The following is a 27861-nucleotide window of genomic DNA, read 5'->3' as shown; positions in this document are numbered from 1 at the left end:
GAAGCGTTGCTCAGGGTTACTCGGGGCCGGGCCCTCCAACTCTCGGGGAAAGGCAGAGTTCTTCGATGAAAGCCCAAAGCACCCCTCCCCCACCCACCCTCCCACCGTCGCCTCGGCCCGGCTGCAAGTCCCTCCCCGTGGGAACGAGGGTCGGTGGCGGGTCCGAGGTCGCCAGAACCGGGAGACCCGAACTCCTGTCCAGGTAGACGGTGACGGGGGTGTGGGGGGGCCGGGCCAGGGTGCGCACCGGCGTGAACTGGCTGCAATTCGCCGAGCCGTCGAGTGACCCTCACAGCTACTCTTGCTGCCCGCCGCTGGGGCGGTTCGCGCCCCCAGACCCTAACAGAGGGTCCCCGGCAGAGTCTGGGGGCTGTCTGGCCGCGGCGTCTGGGGCGCCCGAGGCCTCACCTGCCGCCCCCGCGCCCACGGCCCCGCCGCGACGGCCCCCGGCCCCGCGCCGCCCGGGCGCCGCCGGAAACTGACCCTCCGTCTTCCTCGCGCCGGCCGCGCGCCGGGCCGCACGGTGGGCGGGGCGGGCCAGCCGCCGCTTCCGCCTTCCTGCTTCCGGCCGGTGGTGAGTCGGGGTCCGGCCGCGGCGGCGGGGGACGGGCTCGGGCCGCGCGGGGCCGGCGGCGCCAGGTGCGGGGACACGGCCACGGACGTGCGAGGGCGAGGGGCGCGGCGGGGCGCGCGGGGGGCGGGAGAGCGCGGAGACCGGGCCCCGCCGGCGCCCTGAGGGGAGCGGGAGACTCTGCCCGGCGCCCGGGCTGACGAGCCCGCCGGCCGGTGCTCGCCGCCTCCCCCCCGGCTCGCCGCACGCGCGCGCGGGCGACAGAGCCCGGACCCCTCGGTTCCGTTGGGAGACGCCGGGAACACCGGGGGGGGGGGGGTGCAGCTGCGACTGTTTCCTCCCCAGGTGACGGGCGGTGGGCGGGCCTGCACGCTGCTTAGACGAGTTATTCTGAGGCTTCTGGAGAGAGGGGACGATTTAAAAAGGGACCCCGGAGGATGTGGGAGGAGAGTACGGGGGCTGGGGGTCGCCCTGAAGCACACAAGCAGAGAAACCACTTTTTATTCATTTTCTTGATGCTGAAGCTCTCTAAGGATACGCGCCAACACCGTTGAGCTAGTAAGTGTGTCAGGGAAAGTGAAGGCCCCATGTTCATTGAAGTAAACAACTTAATAAAATACAGGATTTAAAAAAACAACCCCCCCGCCGGTCCCTCCCCAGGTGTTTTTAGTCATACTGTTTGTCCAACCGAGGAAGAAGTAGATCACGTTGTCCTGTCCCACATAACACATTATCTTAGAGATCATTTACAAGCCGTCTGTCTAGAATGTGCTAAGTTGCCGTTTGCTGTTGTATTACAAAACGGTGAGAGTTGTCAGTTGGAACTGGTCTCTTCTCTGCTTTCCACCTCACCCACCAGGATCTGGGCGCCTCTCAGAAGTGATTGGTAGAGCTCCAGAAGAGGACAGCGGATCCACAGGCGACCGAGGTTGTGACAGGCTCCCTCGAGTCATCCAGGACGGTTAGAGATCACCGAGCTTAATTAAGGTAGATCCCCGGCTGTGACCCGCTTCCTCTCCCAGTGTTCTCATTCTGCACTTTGAATAGAAGTTGACTTAAACAGGAAGGGTTGAAGAGCCTCTGGGACAAAATAGAAAATGTCGTGTCGAGGCACACCCCATGCTCAATATGCCAGGTGGCCCTCCCTCCCCAACTCCAAATGGAACAAAATGCATGGCACCTGTTCGGGCTATTTTTTTCATGGGTTCGAATTTATTTTCATTTATTAGTGCCTTCAAGGAGAGCTCCTCAAGGCTGAAACGGGCATAAAGTATTGAATGTCATGTTTTGAATATAGCTCTTTGCTATATTTGTGCATAAATCAAAGCACCCTTACCTTCCCCTCCCCCATCACCTCTAAGCTTTTCATGTGTTTATGTGGCTTATTCTTTCACTCACTCAATTTGACGACTAGGGCTTTTTAATTAGTATCTAAAATTATGAATGGATACTATTGTTTCTTGGAATGAGTACATAAAATTCAAGATTTTTTATAAGTGCTGCTAAATAAAGTTTTTTCAAGGATAGGAAGCATGTGAAAATGCACGGACCTCATGCATAGTCCTTATGACAGGTTACCCATATCTTTTTACTTTTTAAGTTTCACTTTTACTTTGGAAGTCCCATCTTGCCCTTGGAGAAGGTTTTGGGGTGGGGAGGGTACTTTCCCACAATCTGGTTGTCCTGAGGGTGTGGTGCTGTTAGGGCCCTGTGGTGCTGGGAATTACCTGGGCCTCCATGGCTGCCTGCTATGCTTGGGGGACCATATATTGGAACTGGTCATATGTAACATGTGTGTGACTTAACCCCTATACTTTCTCTCCAGCACTAATAATTTTTGATTCTTGTGCTTGAATTATTTTTTTAACTGGGCATACTACTAGTTCTTGTAAAATGTACTAATTATTTTTTTTTGGACTATTTATTTTTTTAAGAAAACCAACTTGCGAGTGATAATGGAAATTTTAGTTAATTGATTGTATGTTGTAACTTTTTCAAAATTTGATTAACGACCATCATTTGCCTCATCTCTCTCCCCTCTCTCTTTCTTAAGACTGCTACAAAGATGTTTGATATCAAGGCTTGGGCTGAGTATGTCGTGGAATGGGCTGCAAAGGATCCTTATGGCTTTCTTACAACAGTTATTTTGGCCCTTACTCCATTGTTTTTAGCAAGTGCAGTATTGTCTTGGAAATTGGCCAAAATGATTGAGGCTAAGGAAAAGGAGCAGAAAAAGAAACAAAAACGGCAAGAAAATATTGCAAAAGCTAAAAGACTGAAAAAAGACTGAAGGAATAAACTGATTCTACAGCCAGAGGAAAATCACTTGGAAAATTATGCAGCTTTGGAAGGACCTACTGATGCTTCTTCCCTGGATTTTATGACACTATTATATAGTAAGTGAAGTCTGAGCATATGGAAGATCATCGTGTTCTGACCTCCTGTCTGTAGCAATTTCTAGGCTTCCTGTAGAAGTCATTGTAAATATGCATTTATTATGCCTACAGTTTCTTCATAATTGCCTAGTCATCCGCCATCTTGTAGCTTCTGTACTGACATGAAGACATCTAGCTGATAAAAATGACTTTAGATTATGAACAATATTCAAAGAACGGCTTTAAATGGGTTCCTGTTCTGGACAAAGGAAACTCGTGAAAAATCAGAGCAGGTCTGAGGTGAAAGTATGCTATATCTAAAAATAGACAGGTTATTATATCTTTATCATGTTTATTTCTTCGAATAGAATAATCTCTGGCTTTCACAAAGTAAATATTAATCATTGAGTACTTCTATTTTTTTTTGCATTTTTCTTTGAGATACTAGTAATTATCAGACATGAAAAAGTATTTTAAATCTAATTTTATAAAGAATTTTCTTATTATCTTGACCATATAGAATACCACCTACTGGATATAATAATTTTTGTACTTAACAGCACTGCCATTTTCTTAGAGATGACTTTGTTGGGTAGAGTAATATTATGAACTAAAGCTTTCAGGAAAGGGTTTGGGATGTACCTCAGTGGTAGAGCTCTTGATTTGCATGTGTGAGGTCCTAGGTTAAATCCCCTAACGTCAGAAAAATTTTTAAAAACAGAGCTTTCAGGAAAGATGCCAACCAAACCTTGTATTACCTTGGAGCCAGTTTATTCCGACCTGTGCTAGTAATAATTTAAAATGTCTTAAAAGATTATTGGGTAATTTGCTGATTGCATAGTACCTCTTGTTTTTTATGTCATTTATTGATATATCTCATGTAGTTGTGATGCCCTTGATTCTTTTTTATCAAATAGGTTCATGGAGTGTATATTTTTAAAATTTACATTTATTTTAAAGAATGCTTAAAGAATAACAGTTAAATCATTAATTCATAAGTGGCAAAGTTGAGAATATTTTACTGTGCAAACCAATACTTGGTGAAAAGCTAAATTATGTCAAAGAATAAAGAGCTAAAGGATATATCCTTCAGTTAAGCAATATAACTTTTTGCTATTAAACATGTTTTTTATATATGCATGGTCTAATTTTTCATGTCAATATTTAATGGTTTATTAATGTCTTCAGTTCTTATAATGAATTTTAAATCACAAAAGTTAAACAGTTTTAATTTTAAAATGAAACTATAAATAAATTTGATACTTTTTTTTAAAATATAAGGAGTTTGAGTTTTTTTTTTGGTGAGAATAAATATCCATAACTTAAGTTACATTCTATGAGTTAAGACTTTCAGAGGATTATGAGTTTGATTTTTAAGCTAATCTTACAGAAGTTGAGTGCATGTTTCTCAAATGTAAGAACCTGAGAAGCTCCGAAAATGTCTATAGACTGATTTGAACAACTTTTACTATTATTTTAGGATTCAGTTCCTACTTGCCTGTTCCAGAAAGATTGTTTATTTATGTTATTCAGGTGATCTAAGATACTTGGTTTTGTTTGTTTTGGGGCCACACCCAACAATGATCAGGGCTTTCTCCTGGTTCTGTACTAGGGAATTACTTGTGGCAGCACTCAGGGTACCATATTGGATGCTGGGGATTGAACCTCAAAGGCAAGTGCCCTACCCATTGTACTATCTCTCCAGCCCTACTATGTGATTTCTATAAGATTGAAATTAGCACTGTCACTGCACTGTCAGCACTGTCATCCCATTGTTCATTGATTTGCTTGAGCGGGCACCAATAACGCCTCCATTGTGAGACTTGTTACTGTTTTTGGCATATCAAATACGCCATGGGTAGCTTGCCAGGCTCTGCTGTGCGGGCGGAATACTCTCAGTAGCTTGCTGGGCTCTCCGAGAGGGATGGAGGAATCGAACCCGGGTCGGCCGCATGCAAGGCAGACGCCCTACCCGCTGTGCTAACGCTCCAGAGTATTGAAATTAAAACCTAAAAATATGTTTATCACTATAACCAAATCTTATGACTTGCCAGAAATCACAATGACAAGGGGGAAAGCATATTTAAAGAAACTACTGGCCTACAGGTCTGCAGAGCAAGTTAAAGTAGGTTAAGATACATCTAAAATGTGCTTGAGTTAATGCAAATATGTGGTTCATTAAAGGAATATAAGTATATATCGCTTATGGTCACATTTTAGATGTAAAAATTATGAAGCAACAGGGAATCTTCTTAATTCTCAGTTATTACTAAAGTAGTTTTCACTGTGATAATTGAAAGGTTTTCTTTAAGAACTTTTTCTGCAATTTCTATTAAAGTCTTAACACAAGCCTATATTGTATTCAATATAAGCCATATCCAGCTTTTCTCAATATTTATGGGCCCTTTTTATACATAAGTGATCAAAAATTAGAATACTTGTTTTTCTAAAGTGGGAGAGGGACTATAAATTAGAAATGATAGTGAGGTTTGGGGTTCTTCAGAAAAATCAGTATTTCTCCATGGTAACAAATAGTACTGTTTATATATATATATATATATATATATATATATATATATATATATATATCCTGTGTACTATTATCAAGGATACTTGAAAGTTGCTGTTGGTTTGGGGAGACAGCTTGAAGAGCTCAAGCACATGTTTTGCTGGTGGGGGCTTTAGATTCCATCCAACACCACATGGTCCTTTGAGCACTGTTGGGTGTGACCCCAAAACCGCCTCTCCCCAACAAAAGTCTATTATGTTTTTGAATTTCTGAGGACTAATACATCCATTACTTTCAGAGACTTTTTTTTGGTGGAAGGGAAAGACTTACTGTAATGATTTACTGAAGAAAACTTGTGGTGACCAGAGACGTCTAAGTGCTCAGTGTTAGAGCCTTAGTTTTGCATTTTTGAAGCTCTGAGTTCAGTCCCCAGCACCCAAAAAGTATTGGTTAATATTTTCATCCATGATGTCCTTTTGCTTAAACTTCAGCCTGATTATTGCATTGGATATGCAAGGTGATTTTTTTTTTTATTGTTTCTTGAAATTACAGTATATACTTTGGAAATAAGTTTGGGAAGCTATGAGCTGGAAACTGGTATTGAGATAAATGAACAACTTTTCACCAGTTCCTCTTTTTTCTTTTCTTTTTTTAAATATGGAGAAGAGTGGCAAAGCAATAGTGTTGACCTTGTCTGGCTTTAAGTTAGAGGTTTGAGTCTTACCTAGGGATGATGCTTTTATGTTTGCAGCTGCTTAGAGGGTCACCCCAATTTACTATCTAGAATACATGAGGACAAATTATTTCTCATGCATATAAAAAGGGACCCCATGTTCATATACCAAAAGTCTGGGAAACAAGGTACAACTTTGGATTTATCCTTGAATGATTTCATGGGAAACAAGTTACAACTTTGGATTTATCCTTGAATGATTTCATGGGAGTTTTTTTAATCTCTCCACAACAGTTTGAGAAAGTCTAAAGTTCAGATTACATTTTCAATAGTATGATGAATAAGATATGACTTTAAAAATACAGGAGCTGGACAGTACAGCAGGAAAGGCACTTGTTTTGCATGCAGCATACCTGGGTTCAATCCCCAGCAACACATATGGTTCCCCCATGCCTGCCAGGAATGATCCCTAAGAACAGAGCTAGAAGTAAGGCCTGAGCACTGCTGCTATGGCAAAAGAAAAACAAACCCCAAACAATATAATGGTATTAGTTTGAGGTGAAATTAAATAACAGCCAAATTATCTGTTAGTAAAAGTAAGAATGGGAAAGTTTTAACATACAGGATGTTGTTTCCAGTATTTTTGTTTGTTGATTTTGGGGGGAAATCTCCCAATAATAGCTGGCTATCTGGGGAATGCACTGGTGCTGGCCGCCTTCCTGCACCTCATAGTAGGAGGATTATATGGTATTGGGGATCAAACCTGGGGTCATACAGAAGTAAGGCATGTGTTCCTGAGCTCTGAACTTGCCTAAGGCCACCTGGCAATTCTGTCAACTCTGCTGTCTGTGAAGCCCCCCTGTGCTGTAAGTGACTCCTGTTGTGCCATAGCCTGGTGTGTGGAAACACTGAAACTTTGTGATGCTTGTTTAGCTCTGCACCAGAAAAGACGCACAAGTGCCATAATCAGGGCAAGCATCCCTGCAAGCACGCACGTGAGCACTATAATTAAAGGAGTCCGAACCCTGCTGAGCACCAGGGCAGGTGTGATGTGGGTTCTCTGGTGAGCACAACAACCACATCAGAAGAAGGGGAAGTAGGAAAAAGGTAATTGCCTAAAATATAAATATGGTGGGCAATTTAATATTTTAATACTTTAATTCTACTTTGCTCTCGGAGAGCCCGGCAAGCTACAGAGAGTATCCCTCCCGCACAAAAGAGCCTGGCAAGCTCCCCGTGGTGTATTCGATATGCCAAATACAGTAACAGGTCTCATTCCGCTGATCTTGAAAGAGCCTCCAATTGTTGGGAAAGACGAGTTAGGAGAGACTGCTAAAATCTCGAGGCCTAGGATGAATGGAGATGTTACTGGCACCCGCTCGAGTAAATCGATGAACAACGGGATGACAGTGATACAGTGAATTTTACTTGCACATGTCTAGCCTGAAAGCTTAATATAAGATTGTTTAGAAGGGCAATCAATTAGGCCAACTTTTTTATGTAAGACTTTTAACTCTGGAGGGGCCAGAGAGATGGTATAGTTGGTAAGGCACTTGAACCAGGGTTTTCTGGAATGCCAGATGGTCTCCAAGCATGGCTAGAAATGATCCCTGAGTGCAGAGTCAGGAGTAAGCCCTGAGCACTTCTGGGTGTGCCTCTACAAAAAAAAAAAAAAAAAAGACATTTAACTCTAGGACCAGGAATGTAAGCTGGCATTCAAGAAACTGCCTTGCATTTGTGAAGCCCTAGGTTAGATTCCTACATAAAGGGAAAAGACGTAACACCTAGCAGTGCAGAAAGTCATCTCAAAAAAGTCTTACTGAGATGTAATGTGGTGGAACACTGAACAGAGGAACAAGGTCAGTAGTTTCATTCATCTATATATTTTTTGGCCTCCACATATTTTAACTAAGGTTATGTTTTTGATTAGTGCTTTAAAATCTTACTGTCTCTCCAGAAATAGAAATATTCTCATTTTTCTTTTATATTTGATTGTTTAGGAGTTCACTACCCATATAATTTCTATTGAGGTGGTTCTGAAGTGAATATAAGGATGTTCACTTAAATGTAATGAGCATTTACAGTTACGTGTTACTTCTGCAGAGAACAATCCAAGGAGGGAAAAACTGAACACATTCTTTTTTTGCTTTTTGGGTCATACTCGGCGATGCACAGGGGTTACTCCTGGCTCTGCATTCAGGTATTACTCCTGGTGGTGCTCGGGGGACTTTATGGGATGCTGGGAATCGAAACCGGATTGACCGAATGCAAGGCAAATGCCCTACCCGCTGTGCTATCCCTCCAGCCCCCTAAACACATTCTTAAGTCAGAATGATGATTAAATCAAAGAAAGATCTAAGTCTAAATGTAGTTAGACTTCTATGTGAATAGCCTCATTTTTCCTACATACTAAGAACAAAAGCTTAATGGAGAACACTGTACAGTCAGAAAATACAATATAACCTTTATTTGTTGAAAGTCACATATGTATAAATGAAGAGATTTGCCCCCGTACATTCACTGATTGCGGCTTTTGCCATCTTGTGGCATCCAGGCTCCGGGCTGAAAGGTTTTCCCAGTGCTGGAGGGAGCCACTGAGGGCTCTTCCTTGCCGTAGTATGGAGCAGAGGCATGTCCTTTAATCTCAGTTTCCACTGGTGGGCCCAAAAGATTCCCGTCGCTCTCCTTACCGAGGAGTTTTTCTTTTGCATAAAATTCTTTGCTTTTTATTTCAATTTCTTCTCTGTATTTTTTATTCCTTAGTATTTCCTGCATGATATATAAATGGAAGAAATGATTAAATTTTTAGTTCAAGAATACCCAAAATGCATAAAATAAGACAGCCCATAAAGAATGTGTTATACATGGTCCTTATATTTAAATAATATATCATATGTGTAGGACATATTGTAGTTGAAAAGCTATATTCTAGTTATTGGAATTAAACAGCTATCTGTTCTGAGACTTAATTATCCAATAAGTGAAACCAACTACTTAATATGAAATAGTGCACAAGAGAATAACAGTCATTCTGTCAAGAGTTTCTAAGTTTAATAGCTATTATCTGCTTTGGAACTAATAACAATTATACTTTCGCTGAGGATGAAGCAGAGGCGAGACGGCCTCAGGACAATCCTGTCCATCTTCTTTCTTCGTGGAGACTGAAATATCTAAGATCAGCCATCCAGTGGGGCTGGATCAATAGCACAGCGGGTAGGGCGTTTGCCTTGCACACGGCCAACCCGAGTTCGATTCCCAGCATCCCATATGGTCCCCTGAGCACTGCCAGGAGTAATTCCTGAGTGCAGAGCTAGGAGTAACCCCTGAGAATCACCAGGTGTGACCAAAAAAAAAAAAAAAAAAAAAAAAGAAAGATCAGCCTGGATATCCTGCTTTCTCCCTAATGGTGTTGAAGGGAAGATAAAAAAGGAATCGGGGTTCCACATGCCTTAGGAACCAGTTCCAGAGGGACATTTGACCATAGGATGTGCTCTCTCATATCTGTGCAAGCAAGTTGTACAATGCACTCTGCACCTTAGGTTTGCTGTGCTGCTAAGGTCTATACCCTGGACTACAAAGAATCCATTAGCTCGATTTCATTGAATCCAAGACTTTCAAATTAAAGAAGCATCACTGCTCAGTGTATCACCAAAAAAAAAAAAAAGTCAATTAAACTCATATAATCTGATTCCAGAGAAGTTAGAATTTTAAACACGTGCATTTTTAGATGAAAAATCATAATTATGTCTTTGTTACCTTTCTCATCTATCTTAATGATTATAATTGGGTGACTTTAAAAAATGGAAGTAGCATTCCATTTTTAGTATCACAAATTTCAGGTATGCATCATTGGAAATGTAATGTGTATATATATATATATATATATATATTTTCACCTCAGAAAGTATAATTCTCTCATTTTATTTTTTTTTTGGCCACACCCAACAGAGTTCAGGGGCTAATGTGGCTCTGCTGAGGACACCATAAGCTACCATGGATTGAATTGAGGATGGATGTATGCACAGCATGAGCTCTGGCTGGTTCTCTCTCCAGCATACAATTCTGTTCTCAGGGAAAAAAATTTTAATGTTCTTTTGCTTATCTTATTACTTTTTCAACAAATTTATAATATAAAAATGGATGTCAATGTAATTACTATATAACAGTATTGAAAAAAGTTCATTAAGTGATTTAAAAATTTTCAGTATTAAAAAATGACACTTAAAAGCAATATCTAAGAATTCAAATGCATAATGTAGCTTTTCTACTTCAAAAGTGTATTTCAAGTAATAATAGTTCTTTAATCTGTGAAAATGTACTTAAAATCATATTTAATAATTGTACTTGAAGGGAGAAATGGGTTTATTTTGATTATAATGTTATAAACTTTTCATTTTAGACACAAAGAAGGGCCCATCAAGTGAATGTTAAATAACCAAAGTAACTGAGTTTAGTTGGTATAAGTGAGGATGAGGGTAAGACAAACTTTGTCTTTTATTACCCTGTATAATTCAGGTGAGGTGTCCATGTATCACAAAGGAATCTCTCAGAATGATACTGGAAATAATGGAAACTATAGATAGAAATCCTTTCTTCATGTTCCACATTTCTCAAGAACCTCCATGAAGTGCTGGGTCTTCAGGGAAGTTCTCTTAAGCAGAATAAAGGGTTGTGTAGATTTTAGACTAGTACCATCACAAGCCTGCAAAAGCTACTAGGAATTGGTATGCAGCTTTGGATAAGAGAATCAATCACATACTCTAAGCTGCCTAGACTGACTGCTTCAGTCCAACACTGCAACGTTACAGCTGGTATAAGCCCACAATGTCTGCATAAAAGAAAATGAAGGGCAGAGAGCTATTTTTTTCTACCTGGACATTGTTTCTCTTTAACAAGAGAAAATTGCCAAGCCAGATTCTTCTTTACATCAACTATGTATGCAAATGAAAAGCCAACTTGAATGTTAATTATTTTAACATATTAAGAGGGATTCAAGATTTTCAGAGTTGAAAAACATGGAAACTATCAAAAGAACTGCCTTACACACACACACACACACACACACATACACACACACACACACACACACACACACACACACACACAGAGCCTAATTGTTACCAGACCCCCTGTTAACAGCTTCTAGGAAAATTAAACAGAACATAAATCATTTATGAAAGGAAATCTTGTTTTGTAAATATTTAGGATAGATAAAATGAAAGTAGGTGTTCATATGGTCCCCTGAGCACGGCCAGGGGTGATTCCTGAGTGCAGAGCCAGGAGTAACCCCTGTGCATCGCCGGGTGTGACCCAAAAAGCAAAAAAAAAAAAAAATGAAAGTAGGTGGGGAAATTATAGGAATTTGTAGATTTGCATTAGTTTTGGAAAGTATTTTATAGTAGAAACATTTAACATTAAAAAGACGGGTTGTATATTATTTTATCAGTAGGAGTGTGCCACGATTTAACACCTATATTATTGCTGTTTTCAATATTTTGTTTAAAATAACTTTAAAGCACTGTGTGGGTCCTGAGAGATAGTACAGTGGGTGGGACATTTGCCTTCACATGGCCGACCCCGATTTGATCCCCAGCACCACATATGGTCCCCAGAGGAAATCATTCAGGAGTGATTTCTGAGCACAGATCCAGGAGTAAGTCTTTAGCACTACTAAATGTGCCCCCCAAACCAACAAAACACCGATGGCCATCCCCATAGTTTTTTGACTCAACATAGTTTCCATTCCAAATCTACCTCTACTAGTTCTGACACAAAGGAGCTTTTTTTTTTTTTTAAAGTATGTTTCTTATAAATATCTAGACCTCAAATACTAAATTCAGAAGGCTGTCAGGTCTTCTGAATATTCCTTAATAGTGGTGAGTATACAGGCTTTGAAGCAAGAGTACCTGCACACAACCCCCAGTTTCGCCATTTACTAGCTATGTGACCCTGTCAATGCTGTCTGATCTCCCGAGTCTCTGCTTTCTCATGCTTCAAGGTGACACGATACAATCTTCTTCTGTAGCTGTTGTAAAAACTGGGAAAGAACTGTTGGTAGCCAAAGTACAACAGAAGATTAACAGGTGGACTATAAACTGATTGTTCATTACAGTAAAAACCCAAATATACCATGGGAGCTAGAGACATAATACAAGTGGGTAGGGTGCTTGCCTTCCATGAAGCTGACCTGGGTTTGATCCCCACCACCCTACATGGTCCCACAAACCCCACCAGCGGTGGGTGTGCCCTGAGCACCACTGGGTGTGGCCCCAGGCCCAAACAAAACAACACACCAAATTTAGGGCCCACACCTCTTTCTCATCTCGGTAGAACTAAAGTCTCAATTATACTTTTGTTTCAGTACTGAAAATTTTAACTAATTTGGGGCCAGAGAGATAGAGTAGTGGGCAAGGCAACTGTCTTGCATGCAGCTGACCAGGTTCGATTCCTGGCATACCACAGACTCCCCTGAGCAGCCCCAAGGCGTGATTCCAGAGTGCAGAGCTAGCTGAGCATTGTCAGGTGTGGCCCAAACACCAAAACAATTTTTCTTAAAAACTAATTTGTGACATACAGTTAGGAAATATTTGTTGGACAATGTTTTGTAAATAGCAAAATCCCAGTGTTAATTACTTTCCTTGTAGAAAGTGAACTGACAAAATGATTAAGTTTGCTGTTGTGGAAAAAAAAAAAAGTGGTATTTCAGTGTGTAACAGCTTCCAACCAAAGCAGCAACTTTTCCCTCTGGATTGAGAACAGGGGTGTTTGACATAATGTACAGCACTGAGAACAAGCAGAGTAACTGATGCCAGACTAATACTCCTGCCCTAATTAATTATAAAACAGGACAAAAAGTTTCAGTTACTAAACAAAATACAGAGCAGTGCATTAATTCCCTGAGACAGGAGAGAAACGAAGCCCCCAACTTTCTGTCTGAAGGCATTTCTGGCTGCTGTGTGGGGTGGGGTGGGGGGTATCTTACTGAGCAAAGGAGAGACAGGCTAGGAGGTGGAGGAAGATAGAATTTGTGTATCAGAATACATGGAGAAAGTTGTGGACGTGCACAGGGATCACAGATGAGTGTGAACTGTAAGTGAGTAGGGTGAGACTTTGCAAGGCCAGGAAGAACAACTTTTGGCTATAAAAAAGAATTACTGTGGGGCTGTAAACTAAACAACTCTAGGACCTTGCCTGAATCAAAACTTCAGAGTAAGAACGAACTAGCAGGAGTGAAGAACTAACTCTAGATCTGCATTGTCCACGATGGGAGCCACATACTGCTATTCACATTTGAGTTAATACCCTAAAATTCATTTTCTCAAAGCACTGCACTGTAGCACTGTCATCCTGTTGTTCATCGATTTGCTCGAGCAGGCACCATAATGTCTTCATTGCGAGACTTGTTACTGTTCTTGGCATATTGAATACGCCACGGTAGTTTGCCAGACTCTGCCGTGCAGGCGGGATACTCTTGGTAGCTTGCCGGGCTCTCTAAGAGGGATGGAGGAATCAAACCCAGGTTTTATATAAATTATATATGATATATATACAAACATCTGTCTGTGGGGCAGGCTTGAGCAGTGGTGGGAAAATTCAAATTAATGGTAGTGGGAAGGTGTAATGGTACTGGGATTGGTGTTGAAATATTGAAAGTAATGAATTATTGTGAACAACTTTATGAAAATAAAATTTAAAAAAATTAGCACACAAAGCTCAACCTGTAACAACATGTTAGTAATCTCTTATACAAAGGCTTAATGGCTCCAGAGTGAGATACAACAATCTTCACACACTTTCTTCTACAGAAAACTTTTTTGATCATTTTTAGCAAATTACTCATAACAAGCAATACAAAGTAAATTAGTTAGGAGCAGCTGAATAAATCACCATGAGTGCTGAGGAGAGGGCATCTAGGACAGAGAGTGGACTACTATAACAATGAGAGCTGGAAATAATCACTCTGAACAAGAACTGAGTGCTGAAGGAGATAAAGGGATATACAAGATAACCTTTCAGCACCTGTACTGCAAACCATTTTCTCAGAAAAAAAAAATTGCACAAGACACCAAACGTGACTAATGGCTATCATACTGTAAAGTGCAGGTATAGAACATTTCCACAATTGCAGAAATTCCTATTATCCTACTCCTGTAGGATAATACAGCTCTAGATACACCTAACAAAACTTAAGTAGCATGTCTCCAAAAGCTTGGATTGACTATCATGCAAGTTAATGAAGTTAATGTAGTCTTTTGGGTCCATACCGAGCAGTGCTCAGGGATCCATATGTGGTGTTCGGAATTGAACTGGGCAGAAGATAATTTCATAAAGTTTATCATAGCTACCACAAATAAAAGACTTAAAGAAAAAAAGAACATAGAGAAAAAAAAACATTTTTTTTAATTGAATCACTCTGAGCTACACTTACAAAGCTTTTATGTTTGAGTTCCAGCCATACAATGATCAAACACCCATCCTTCCACCAGTGTACATTTTCCACCACCAATGTCCCCAGTATTCCTCCCCCTGCCTCTATGGCAGACAATTTCCCTCTTACTCTCTCTTTACTTATGGGCATTATGGTTTGCAATAAAGATACTGAGAGGCCATCATGTTTGGTCCTTTATCTACTTTCAGCACACATCTCCCATCCCGAGTGATCCCTCCAACCATCACTAATTTAGTAATCCCTTCTCTATCCCAGCTCATAAGGCAGGCTTCCAACCATGGGGCAATCCCCTGGCCCTGTCTCTACTGTTCTTGGATGTTAATCTCATATTATGATATTTTATATTCTACAAGGGCTGGAGCGATAGCACAGCGGTTGGGCGTTCGCCTTTCACATGGCTGACCCAAGTTCGATTCCTCTGCCCCTCTCGGAGAGCCCGGCAAGCTACCGAGAGTATCGAGCCTGAGCGGCAGAGCCTGGCAAGCTAACCGTGCATATTGGATATGCCAAAAACAGTTACAATAAGTCTCTCAATGAGACGTTACTGGTGCCCGCTCGAACAAATCAATGAGCAACAGAATGACAGTGACAGTGATATTCTACAAATGAGTGCAGTCATTCTATGTCTGTCCCTCTCTTTCTGTCTCATATCATTTAGCATGATACTCTCCGTATCATCCATTTATAAGCAAATTTCATGACTTCATTTTTTCTTGGCAGCTGCATAATATTCCATTGTGTAAAATGGAAGTTAAAGAAACGAAAGATTCTTTAACCAGTAGTTTGTTTTGGGGCACTTGGGTTGTTTCCAGATTCTGGCTATTGTGAACAGTGCTGCAATGAACACATGTAGGGTAACATTGGTTTGTGCTTTCTCCTCTGCCACAAGGAGCTTAGGTTTATTGAGTAATACCCATCACAATGCTCCCGAAGCACTCCACTGTTTCTTTTGAGGTGCAGAAGCTTCTTAGTTTAATGTAGTCCCATTTGTTTATATTTGTTTCCACTTGCTTAGTCAGTGGTGTTTCAGTTTTTTTTTTCTTTTTGGGTCACACTTGGTGATGCACAGGGGTCACTCATGGCTCTGCTCTCACAAAGACAATGTTCAGGAATTACCCCTGGCGGTGCTCAGGGGACCATATGGGATGCTGGGAATCGAACCTGGGTTGGCTGCATGCAAGGCAAATGCCCTATCTGCCGTGCTATCGCTCCAGCCCCGGTGTTTCATTCTTAAAGATGGCTTTTGGCTTCAATGTCATGGAGGGTTCTGCGTACATTTCCTCCTTATGGATTCAGGTCTGACACTGAGGTCTTTAATCAGTTTTGATCTAATATTTATGCCTGGCATCAGACAGAGTCAGAGTTCATTTTTTGCAGGTAGCTGTCCAGTTTTCCCAGCACCACTTGTTGAGCAGGCTTTCCTTGTTCCACTTCACGTTTCTTGTTCCTTTATCAAAGATTAAGTGATCATATAATTAAAACCAATACCATGCTGTTTTCTACAAGTTGTTCACTTGAGTCATCCTGAATAGGATTGGCAGAACACTAGATGAAGGACAAACATGCAAGCAAGCCAAGTTCCGAAAAGGATTCAGCACTATCGATTATATCCACACAGTGATCAAGCTCATTGAGGTTTCACAAAAGTTCAAGATACCGCTCTGCCTAATGTTCATCGATTTAAAGAAGGCCTTTGATTCTGTTGAGACTGAATCAGTCATCGAAGCCCTAGCCAAACAGAGCGTTCAAATTCAGCACATCAGGATTCTCCACGAGCGGTATTACAGATTCACCACCAGAATCTCACCAGAGAGGGGGTGATACCATTTCACTGAAACTCTTCAGTGTCACCCTCAAGAATGTCATGTGACAACTGGAATGGGAAAGAATGGGAGTGAAGATAGACGATTGGCAACTACACCAGTTCCCCTTCGCTGATTTGACATCGTTATTTGACATCGTTCAAATAACACCAAACATTAGCCAAGCGGCACGAATGCTGACCGACTTCAACCATGAGTGTGGAAAGGTCGGACTGTAGCTGAATCTCACAAAGACAATGTTCATGAGAAACGAATTAGTTCCTGATGTTCCATTTGCTCTCAACAGAACGAACATCTCCGAATGCAGCAGCTATTTGTACCTGGGTCAAGAACTCAGAATGATGAATGACTTGGCGCCAGAACTGTGCAGGAGGAAGAGAGTGGCTTGGATGCCTTCAAGAGCGTTGAAGAAGTTGTTAAGAGGACGAAGAACCTCCAGCTCTGGGCATATCTTTTTGACTCCACCATTTTTCCTGCACTAACATATGCCTCAGAAACCTGGGCCCTATGAAAACAGGATGAGAATGCTATTCGGATCTCCCAAAGAGGAATCTAAAGAGCTATGCTTAGAGTATCATGTTTCACTTAAGTGAGAGAAGGAATCCTCAGTTCCGACCTCCACCAACGATCGAAGATCAGGGATGCCGCCTCATTTGCCAAGGCATCGAAAATCAGATGGGCCAGACACATAATGAAATTTGGAGACGACTGCTGGACTAAAGCTGTTACCGAATGGATTCCATGGAATGTCAAAAGAATGCCTGGCTGCCCACCTATGAGATGATCAGACTTCTTCATCAAGACCCTGAACAAACGGTTTGATGTTCTTCATATTCCTGGAGAGAGCAGACGCCATTGGGCTATACTAGCATGCAACAGGGATGAATGGAGGAGCTACTGGCGTCTGCTCGAGCAAATTGATGAGCAATGGGATGACAAGTGATACAAGTGACAACATGCTGTTTTAATTACTACTGCTTTGTAGTACAGTTTGAAGTTGGGGAAGGTGATAACACCCATCTTCATTTTCCCAAGGATAGCTATTTGTGGGGGTTTATTGTTCCATATTAATTTCAGGAGTGTTTTGTCTATTTCTTTGAAAAATGTCATGGGTATCCTGATAGGGACCCCAGTAAATTTGTATAGTGCTTTGGGCAGATTTGCCATTTTGATAATGTTAATCCTCCCTATCCATAAGCAGGGCATGTGTCTCCATTTCCTAGTGTCCTCTCTTATTTCTTGAAGTAGTGTTTTGTAATTTTCTCTGTATAGGTCCTTCACCTTTTTAGTTAGGCTGATTTGAGGTACTTGATTTTCTGAGGCACTATTGTGAATGGGATTGTTTTTCTAATATCTTTTTCTTTTCTTTCATTATTTATATACTGGAAAGCCATGGACTTTTGGTTGTTGATTTTGTAGGCTGCCACTGTACTATACTAACCTATTGTTTCTAGGAATTTTTATATGGAGACTTTAGGATTTTCTAAGTACAGTATTATATCATCCGCAAAGAGTGATTGCTTGATCTCTTCCTTTTCTATTTGTATGCCCTTGATATTTTTTCCTTGCCTAACTGCTATGGCAAGAACTTCCAGTACTCTATTGAATAGGAGTGGCAAGAGTGGGAAACCTCGTCTTGTCCCTGATCTTAGATGGAAGGCTTTTAGTTTCTCCCCATTGAGAATGATGCATGCTATGGGCTTGTGGTAGATGGCTTTGACTATGTTAAGCAAAGTTCCTTCAAAGCCCATTTTGCTGAGAGTTTTCATCATATACAGGTGCTGGATCTTGTCAAATGTTTTCTCTATGTCTATTGATATGATCATATGGAAGAAACACATTATTAAGAATCAAATAGAACTTCCAGAGGTGAAAAAGATAAGAAATAGAAAATGTAATAGATATACTTAACTGCAGGTTAAATTCTGCTGAAAAAAAAAATCAGTAACTCTGTAAACAAGGCAACGTAACTAACAAAACTGAAGCAGAAAAAAATCTTAAAAACTGATCCAGAGACTCAGGAATCATGGAACACTATCAAACAGTCAACATAGATGGAATATCAACATAGATGGTATTGGACCAAAACATAGATGGGACTTCTCAAAGAATGAGAAGAGAGGAGGAGGAAGAGAAATAAGTAAAAAAAGTTTTATATTTTTTTTGTTTATTTATTGCCATTTTGGAGACTGAACTCGGTAGGAGATTGAACTCAGGGTCTCACACATGCAATTACTCTAACCACAATGCCACATCCTCTAGCCCTTAAAAAGATATTTTAGGGCCTGAGAGCTTAGTGGGCTGAAATAAATGCTTTGCATGCAGGAGGCCTGGACTTGTCCCTAGTACTGAATGCTTTGCTGACACCACTTGTAGTAGTTCTTGAACATGGGACCGGAGTAGCTCCTGAGCACTACCATGTATAGCCTCCAAACTAACTATATATGTGTGTGTGTATTTAAATTAGTGTGCTTTAATTTGTGTCATGTGTATATAAATTAAAATGATACTGGTTCTCAAGATATAATTTATGTTCTTATTCCCCTCATCTTATTTATTTTCTTATAATCTCAATGTAGTCAACTAGAAATTCTATATTCTCTCTATGTATACACAGAGAGAGACAAGCTATATACACACATCACTTGTATCACTTGTCATCCTGGTGCTCATCGATTTGCTTGACTGGGCACCAGTAATGTCTCCATTCGTCCCTGTTGTGTGTTGGTGTAACCCACTATACTAGCACCAGGCTGTCTTCACCAGGGCCCCTTGGAGGGGGGCAGGCTGAGCTTCCCTCCCTGCCCCAAGCAGAGCCCCGGCAGCTGAAAACCTCCAGAACCCAACCGCAGCCATGCTCAAGGTCACTCTCCACACACTCGGATGAACTCACCCATGAAAGAACCCACAAACCATCAACATCCAAGAATCAGAGACCCAGAGACTATAAAATAAAGCTCTAGAAGAGAGGCCGTCCTAAAAACTGACCCGGGTTTGATTCCTCTGTCCCTCTCGGAGAGCCCAGCAAGCTACCTGTGGTATACTCGATATGCCAAAAACAGTAACAATAATGGGCCTCATCACTGTATCACTGTATCACTGTTGTCCTGTTGCTAATCAATTTGCTCAAGTAATATCTCCATTCATCCCTGTTGCATTCAGGGGAATGAGTCCTGTTATTATTACTGTTTTTGGCATATCAAATATGCCACGGGTAGCTTGCCAGCCTCTGCCATGTAAGATTCTGCGTTGCTCTCTTCCGGGAGCTTTGTTTTATAGTCTCTGGATCTTGGCCGTTGATGACATTACATGGCGCCAGGGACACTTTGTGGGTGTGACTGCCAAGCTACTGGAAAACTGGGGATCTGGGTGGAGGAGGCGCAGTCCCAATCCGAGCAGGCCCGGAGATCTCAGCCCCAGGTCCCACATACCTGGGTTCCTCTGTTGGTTCCTTCATAAGTGAGGCTTGTCCAAGCATGTGGAGAGTGGCCTTGGGCATGGCTGTGGCTGGGTTCTGGAGGTTTTCGGCTGCCTGGGCACTAAGTTGGGGTGCAGAGGGAAACTCAACCCACCCCACTCCGAGGGGGCCCTGGTGAAGATAGCCTGGCGCGGGGGCCTCATACACATATCTGTATATATACATGATACACTAATGTGACATGTTAAATATAAAATTCCATGACAGACTTCAAAATTATTTAATAAATGAAATGGAATAGGGCTAATGGCCAGTTTGACAGTCCATTAAATTCCTGCCCTAATTTAACTATACATAACAATAAACTAATTTTATTTTAATATAATGTTTGAAATTAGAAAGTAAGGATATACTGTATGTCAATCAAAGGAAAATAAATCATTTTGAAGAAATAGAGATTTAGGAAAAAGATTACAAGGAGTGAGAATGTGGCAAGACGTAAGTTCCAGCTCCCCAAACCAAACATTTGGTTACTGTAAGATAACCTTATCCAGAAAGGAGCCTCCCAAAATACGCCACACACCCCCTCCCACTCCACAATCAACATAATTATAGTGGGAATTTGGTGTACAACTGTTTCAAAATGTTCTAAGCTGAATATTCTTTTTTTTCTCAGTGTCAATTTTGTAACATGCCAAGAAACAATTCAGGCCTAGCAAGTGTGATAGCAATGCTGCAGCTTGAAAATATTGCCAAACTGTTTAATTAAACTACATTTTCTAGTTCTACAAGTTGGACTGCCAGGATGAAATAATAAGTTATTAGATCACCCTTTTTCAATCTATGAGAGAGAGAGCAGAGGAAAGAGAGGGGAGGGAGGGGGAGAGGTGCACAGGTCATCTGAAGGTACTCTGTGTTCTGGCCTAAGGCAGTGCCTGCCAGGTTAGTAATCAAAAATGCATTTAATCTGGCCTGGGTGGGAGTGGAAACAAAAGGGTAAATAAATGACACAGCTTAGGTTAGTGTGATAGCACTGGGTTGCTAAGAAATCTATTAGAATAAAACAACCATCGAGCAGATTCTGCTTCAGCAGAAACTGCTCCTGCTATGTGCTCTTGCCAATCACTAGACTGCCTGTGCCAGATCAGTGTCACATTTAATTTATTCACATTCAAATCTATTGCAAACATCCTTTGATCAATTACAATAACGAAAATGTACCCTGAGTTTTGTTGTTTTGACATTATTCTTGAACTTTCCTCCTCACTTGGAAATAAAAAAAACCCAACACAACCTTTCTGACTGCAAAAGTTGATGTCAGCTTGAGAATATAGCTCGGTGCTAGAGAATCTGCTTTGAACGTGCAAGGATCTGGGTTGGATCCCCTGTGCCAAAAACAAAAGATTGATCTTAATGGTCCTTGTTAATTGAGAGAAGAACTGTAAGGTCTGTTTAGATTCTTTGCTGGCTAAGGATTTCTGGCATTGAGTGTTTTTTTCCTTTTCTTTAAACTCAAGCCAAATTAATCATTTAATCTCAAAATGCCACAAAAAGAACTAGTCCATAGGCCAGAGCGATAATACAGAGGGTAGGGCATTTGCTCTGCATGAAGCCGACCCAGGTTAGATCCCCGGCATCCCATATGGTTCCCAGAGCACTACCAGGAGTGATTTCCGAGTACAGAACCAGGAGTAATCCCTGGCATTGCTGGGTGTGTCCCCAAAAACCAAAAAAGAAAAAAAAAACCCAAGCAAAACTAATTAAAGAGCTCAAAGCCATTAGTTTTATTGCATGTGGCAATTTCTTTAATTAATGAAGTTCTAGGAGCTGGAAAGAGAGCACAGGGGGTAATGAGCTTGCCTTGCATGCAGTCAACCCAGGTTTGATCCCCACCACTACGGTTACCTAGGAGTGATCACTGAGCACTTAGGCTTAAGGACTAAGCCTTGAACAAGTCAAGTGTGGCCTAAAAGACAAAACAAAACAAACAAACAAAAGAGCTTGTATATATAAAGAAAAAAGTATTTAATGAAAAAGAAATCTAAGGCATGCTCTTCAAGTCCATGTTCTCCCTTGAATATCTCATCTGCGTGTCTCAGTAATTTTTTGCTTGCCTATTTGCACTTTGGAGAAGTCTCTATTCTCTTTCAAACATGTACATCTTTCCCTTCACTTTTTAAAAAATAAGTTTCAGTAAAAACTAGCTTGTCTCTCTCTCTCTCTCTCTCTCTCTCTCTCTCTTTCTCCCTCTCTCTCTTTCACACACACACAAAATAAAAAGAAAGAAAAGAAAAAGGAAGCTAACAGTTAAACATAAAAAAAATCATTGTGGGGGCCAGAGAGACAGTACAATGGGTAGGGTGCTTTGGCTTCCACGTGGCTGAACCATATTTGATCTCTGGCACCTCATATGCTGTCTGAGCCAGGATTAATCCCTGAGCACAGAGTTAGGAGTCAACCCTGGGCACTGCTGGTGTGACTCACAAATAAAATAGCAGCAGTCACTTCACTTTGGTCCTGTTTAACTCACCTGCCCTGGTGGGAAGGAAATAAGGCCTGGAAGAAAAGGCAATGTCAGGCTCCTGTGGCTTCCCAGACAGTGGCCCCAAGATCAGGAAAGAATGGCTAAGAGACAGCTCTGGAGGAAATAGGCTCCATCTATGATTGATCACTAACATTTACTCAATGCTATGTTCCAGCTGCTATAGAGTTCTTCGATCCTAGGTTGAGAAGGGAAGAGTGGGGTGGGCAAAAAGAAGATGAGAAAGAATTAAGATGCTGCTGCAGTCTGCCTGGACAATGCAAATGTTCTGGCTGGAGACTGCCCTTCTACAACCCAGACGCAAGCAAACTGCCCTGTAATGTAAGAACGGGACTGATCTCCTTCTAAGATCTTTTCATTCACCCATGTTTTTTTTACCCTTTCATTAGATACAAACACACTGATTATATTTTAAGATCCTAGGGATACAGAGAACGAAACATGTCTCCTTTCTTGGGTATCAGAAGTTCATGGGACAGGTGAGCAAGGAGGCTTGCTGTCACACAGATTTAGCCAGAAGTCAAGGCAGGAAAGAGGCCAGTGATGTGGCAAATTCATAGGTGTGGTTCTTTCCTACTTTCTCATTCACTTTGTCACTGGTCCATTCGTTTATTACGAACCCCCATGTGCTAAGGATACGGAGTGAAACTATACCATTGTTATCCTCTCCTTGGAACTCACAATCTAAGGAAGTCATACGTAAAAAATTAAATTCAACACGAAAGCTTCTATCGTACTATTATCAAAGAGTGCTATGCAACTGTAGAAGGAAACACCAGTGATCCTATTCTTATCCACAGGGTGGGGAAGGGTGAGGTGTTAGAAATGACTTCCTAGAAGCAACGCCAAGTCTTAACAGCAGGAATCAGGGATCACTCCTGGTGGTGCTCAAGGGACCATAATAGATATCAGGGATTGAACCCAGCTTGGCCACATGCAAAGCAAAGAGCTGACTGGTTATACTCTCTCCCCCCCCACCTAATCCCTCACTGGTTTTAGGGTGCAGTGTTAGTACATTTAGATTTTATACTGAAAATCATGGTGCAGTAGTTTGGATTTTGAAGTAAGAACAGAATTTCTGTATTAAAAAAGTAGGATGAAGTCAAATTTGAACTGTAGAAAAGCACCAAAAAGCTTTTAGTATAGTAAATCCTACATATTATACAGGGCATAACATAACTATTATTTGGAGCATAAGTTTTTTTAAATTTTATTTTGGTTTTTCAGCCATACCCAGGGGTGTTCAGTGGCGACCTCTGCTAGTGTTTAGGGGACCATATACGGTGCCAGGGATTAAACTGAGATCAGCTGCATACAAGGCAAGCGCTTTACCTCTTGTGCTATCTCTCTGGTCCCTGAAGCTTAAATTTAATTGGGTGTGCTGTGTTTTTATTTATGAACTCTAACAATCATGGTATGAGATGTAGATGTCTATAACACTTGAAAAAATCTGACTCTGGCAAGTGTGGAAGTAAACTGGAAGAGGCAAGACTGGAAAAAAATCTATTTAAGATGGTAACGCAGAAATGCAAGTGAAAAGTCATCAGTGTAGGATCCATGACAATGGTATTGAGATAGAGAGGAAAAGCGGATTAAGATAGTCAAAAGGAGCAATGTGTTGGCTACCAAGAATGGGGAGGTGAAAGAGACTGAGGAAACCCCCCAAGCTTCTGCTGAGAGATGACAGTAAGTGCCATGAACTTATATAAAGAAATGCAGGGGAAATTTTCTGTCTCAGACATTCTAAATCTGAGATTCTGGAAACTATTCAAATACTATGTTTTAAACTGCTAGTTTTTTTGTGTGTGTGTGTGTACAAAGCTTTTAACATTAACTGACTTGATTATAAAATCAATCAAATCTTGCTTCAAAATCCCTCTTCCTTTTTTTTTTTTCTTTTTGGGTCACACCCAGCGATGCTCAGAGATTACTCTGCACTCAGGAATTACTCCTGGCAGTGCTCGGGGGACCATATGGGATGCTGGGAATCGAACCTGGTCGGCTGGTGCAAGGCAAATGCCCTACCTGCTGTACTATTGCTCCAGCCTCTGTACCTAAATAATTTTGAGTAGACTTCTAGAAGTTGCATTTTCTAGAAAGGCAGGAAATGCATACGTATTTTGCTCACTATAAAGGAGTGACTAGGGGGTTTGGTGTGTGGCTTAAGCAGCACAGCACTTGCATGTGTGAAACCCTAGGTTCAATCCTTTGCGTCACAATAATGTAATAAAGGAGTCAGTGGGGTTTTTCTTGGTGGGGGAGGGGTGTCTCCCACACAGTGCCTAGGAAATCCAGGGGCTATTCCTGATGATATTTAGTCTAGCACTTCGTGGAGTGGGTTTCAAAGCCCAGGCATTGTTGCTCCTTCAGCAATCTCCCAAGCCCTGCGAGTGGCCCTGTCTTCTTTCTTCCTTGCCCGATTCAGAGGCCTGAACAATGCCTTCAACATAATAGGCATAGAATATACATATTTGCTGAACGAATGGGCAAGGTTCTGTCTGTACACTCCTAAATAAGCAGATACTTTTTAATCTTGCAATACAAAAGAAAAGTTTAGATTTGTGTTATAAATTCAAAGCAAAACTTAAATTACTATCAAAAATAAATTGTGAGGTTGAAGTGACAAATATATTCTTTTTGTTTGTTTTTGGGTCCACACTTGCTCAGGGCTTATTCCTCACTCTGTGCTCAAGAATCACTCCTGGGTGGGCTGGGAAAGGGGGGAACCATATGGGATGCCAGGGATTGAATCCAAGTCAGTGGCATGCAAAGCAAATGTGCTACCTACTGTACTCTCTCTCTCTCTCTCTCTCTCTCTCTCTCTCTCTCTGGCCCCCTGAGAAACATATTATAATTCTAAGCAACTTAACATTCTTTCTTCAAAATGTAAAGAAAGTCTTAACCAAGAATGTGGGAAAAGATAGACACAATTTATTTAACTCCTGGGAACACAAGCCAGTTTTTAAAAATAATTATGGTAATGATGAGTTTGCTCTTTTGAAAAAATAAAAATATATATATATAGTAAAATCTCCTTTTTTCTTTGTGGACTTTTCACCTGTCAACCAGTTAAGTATTTGGCTTAAAATATACAACCACTGAAATACAAAGTTCCTAACTTAGGAAGACATTAAAGGAGAATAATTTAATAATAAGCAAATTATTTTGCACCCCAAACATCATTTTCAGAGAAACTGTTACTGTGGTGGTTATAGTTCCATCCTAGTATACATAAAACAATTTACCCACAGTGTGGCACTTTTGCAAGACAAAAAAAAAAAACTGCTCACAGTGTGACAAAAATCATAATCCATCATCCATAGCATCTTTGACTGAAACATGAAAACAGACTGTTGGCATCTCAGGGGGCGGCTGCTGCTGTCTTTTCTTTTTTTTTCTTCTCCCTCTCAAAATGACAAGAGTACTCTGGGAAGGCAGATGGGTAGGTAAAGTGCCCTTACTTAGTGCAAACAGAGAACGCAGGACTTTACTCCCGTCGCTCCAAATACAGTCCAAGTGCTTCCCTTTCTCTTCTGGGACTGGGGATGGGAGAGGCAGGAACAGGAAGCCTTGGAAAAAGTGGCAGGGATAGGGAGGTGACTCCACTGCCAAGGGGAAACTCTGGAGTCACATAAACATGTGTGGGCACAGCAGCTGTACCTAGAGCACCCATTTTGGGCAACAGGAGGAGCGGCAAGAGACAGGCATGGGCTGCCTCCAGCAATTACATTGGGAGGGGAGTGGAGTTCCCCCAGGAGCAGCTGCTGATGAAACCAACCGTAATGACACGGTGGGAAAGACGAAAGTTAAAACTTAAAGGAGAAAAGTCACATCTCTTCCCAGGAAAAAAAAAAAAGCTGAGAATATTAATTAGGATTATGCAGAAGGCACCTGGGGACAGGCACTAAAATGAATTCAATGGGGAATCAGTAAAAGATCAGGTGTCGACACACACACACAAGGTCAGGTGTCAATTGTCCTTCAGGTTTGGGGCCAGGAGCAAGAAAGTTCAGGGGTGTTCTTGCAGTGATGAAGACAAGAAGATGAAGCTATAAAACTTGTCATGCAGTGGGGGCTAGCAGGGGTGCAGCAATGTGGTCACTGGAGAATGAGAAAGGGACAATAATGTGGGCAGAGAAGGAATAAAGGGCTTCTTCCAAGGCATTTACCAAAGGACCTAGGTTGCTTTTTTCCTCTCTCATCCATACACTCATTTGCTATTACAGTGCACCTACTCTGAGCCACATTGTGCTAGACCCTAGAATCATGACAAGAAACAAAACATAGTTCCTGCTCTTGTGAGGCTTAACCTGGGAGAAAGATAAGGACAAACTAACAAACAGCACAGAGGTGACTGTCTGCTCACACTGCGTCCTTCCCGTTTCATCAATCTGCAAGGTTGGGTTTAAAGCTGAAATAGTGTGTAGGGTTTTCCAAAAACTTCTTAGATCTTACAGATTCCCCCCCCCCCCAAATAAAAGGAAATCACTTATCTTTTTATCTCTACAAAAGAAATATTATTTTGAAATGGAACATGTTTAAACAGCCCAAAATTCTCCACAAGAAGAAAGTGTAAGTCTAAATATTTAATATCAAGGGTTGAAATGTCTTAAGTTTTTAGGTTTTTTCAAATAACACATACATTTACAATAGTACACACATACTAAAATTTCTTTTCACTTTATATTTTCCAGACATGTTTGGGTCAATATATAGACGAGTATTATCTTTAGTGACTGCATAGTAGCTAGAATTGAAATGCATTGTACAGAGTTAAAAATGTATTCACTCAATCCCCTACAGACAAGTGTTTAGGATGCTTCATATTTTACAATGCTACAAAGAACATTCTTGTATAAAATTTTTTACACATTTGCCAAACCATTTCTTAGTGTATCTTCTCAGAACTGAAACGACCACATAAAAAGTTTCACATATATCTGAAAAAGTACTCTCTAAAGAATCAACATCAACTCACATCTGTACCTATGGTATGGCAAACAGGAATACCTGTTTTCCTACGACTTGTGCACGCGCGCACGTGCACACACCTGTATCTGTCCTGTATTTTAAAGCTTTCACCCCCAGTCTTTGGTTTGTCCTTTACTCTTAGGATTTTCTTTTTAAATATAAAAAAGTAGAAAATTTCTTTTCTCATTTTGGGCTACACCCAGCAATGCTCTCATGTCATTCCAGAGGTATTCAGGGGACTATGTGGTTCCAGGGATTGAACCTGGGGCTGTAACATGTGATCCAGCCCATTTAGCCATGCCTTGAGCCGCAAAGCAGAGATTTCTTAAGCTGTCAAATTGGCCAACCTTTCTTGTATCTCTAATTCAGTGCCAGTCATTTCTGCATTGCAGGTTCCTTTTCTTTTTTCTTTTTAAGCTTTTTGGTTACACCCAGCAATGCTCAGGGGTTACTCCTGGCTCTGCACTCAGGAATTACTCCTGGCAATGCTTGGGGGACCATATGGGATTCTGGGAATTGAACTCGGGTCA

General features: G+C 41.3%; 2 protein-coding genes across 3 annotated transcripts in view; one reads left to right on the top strand and one right to left on the bottom strand.

Annotated features, from left to right (window-relative positions):
• The first annotated feature begins 548 nt into the window (after positions 1-548).
• On the top strand, positions 549-4226 carry SMIM15 (small integral membrane protein 15). Of its 2 annotated transcripts, none has more exons than XM_055137962.1 (3): positions 549-639; positions 1431-1558; positions 2625-4226. In XM_055137962.1, the coding sequence occupies exon 3, from the start codon at positions 2637-2639 to the stop codon at positions 2859-2861; it is 225 nt and encodes a 74-aa protein (XP_054993937.1). In that variant the 5' UTR covers positions 549-639; positions 1431-1558; positions 2625-2636; the 3' UTR covers positions 2862-4226. The 2 variants fall into 2 exon arrangements, with proteins under 2 accessions (XP_054993937.1, XP_054993944.1); XM_055137969.1 differs by having other exon boundaries at positions 550-574.
• Positions 4227-8567: 4341 nt separating this feature from the next.
• The window catches only part of NDUFAF2 (NADH:ubiquinone oxidoreductase complex assembly factor 2), a 167433-nt gene continuing 148139 nt past the window's right edge, over positions 8568-27861 (bottom strand). Inside the window, exon 4 of the mRNA XM_004608464.2 lies at positions 8568-8897. Coding sequence (XP_004608521.1) covers positions 8646-8897 — 252 coding nt within the window. The 3' untranslated portion in view covers positions 8568-8645. The remainder of the gene's footprint in view (positions 8898-27861) is intronic.

This window comes from Sorex araneus, chromosome 1 (genome assembly GCF_027595985.1).
Source record: "Sorex araneus isolate mSorAra2 chromosome 1, mSorAra2.pri, whole genome shotgun sequence".
Taxonomy (NCBI): domain Eukaryota; kingdom Metazoa; phylum Chordata; class Mammalia; order Eulipotyphla; family Soricidae; genus Sorex; species Sorex araneus.
This window is presented reverse-complemented; position numbering and strand designations above follow the sequence as displayed.

Excerpts from the sequence above, each read along its gene's own strand:
- SMIM15 (XM_055137962.1), top strand. The coding sequence starts at position 2,637 with ATGTTTGATATCAAGGCTTGGGCTGAGTATGTCGTGGAATGGGCTGCA.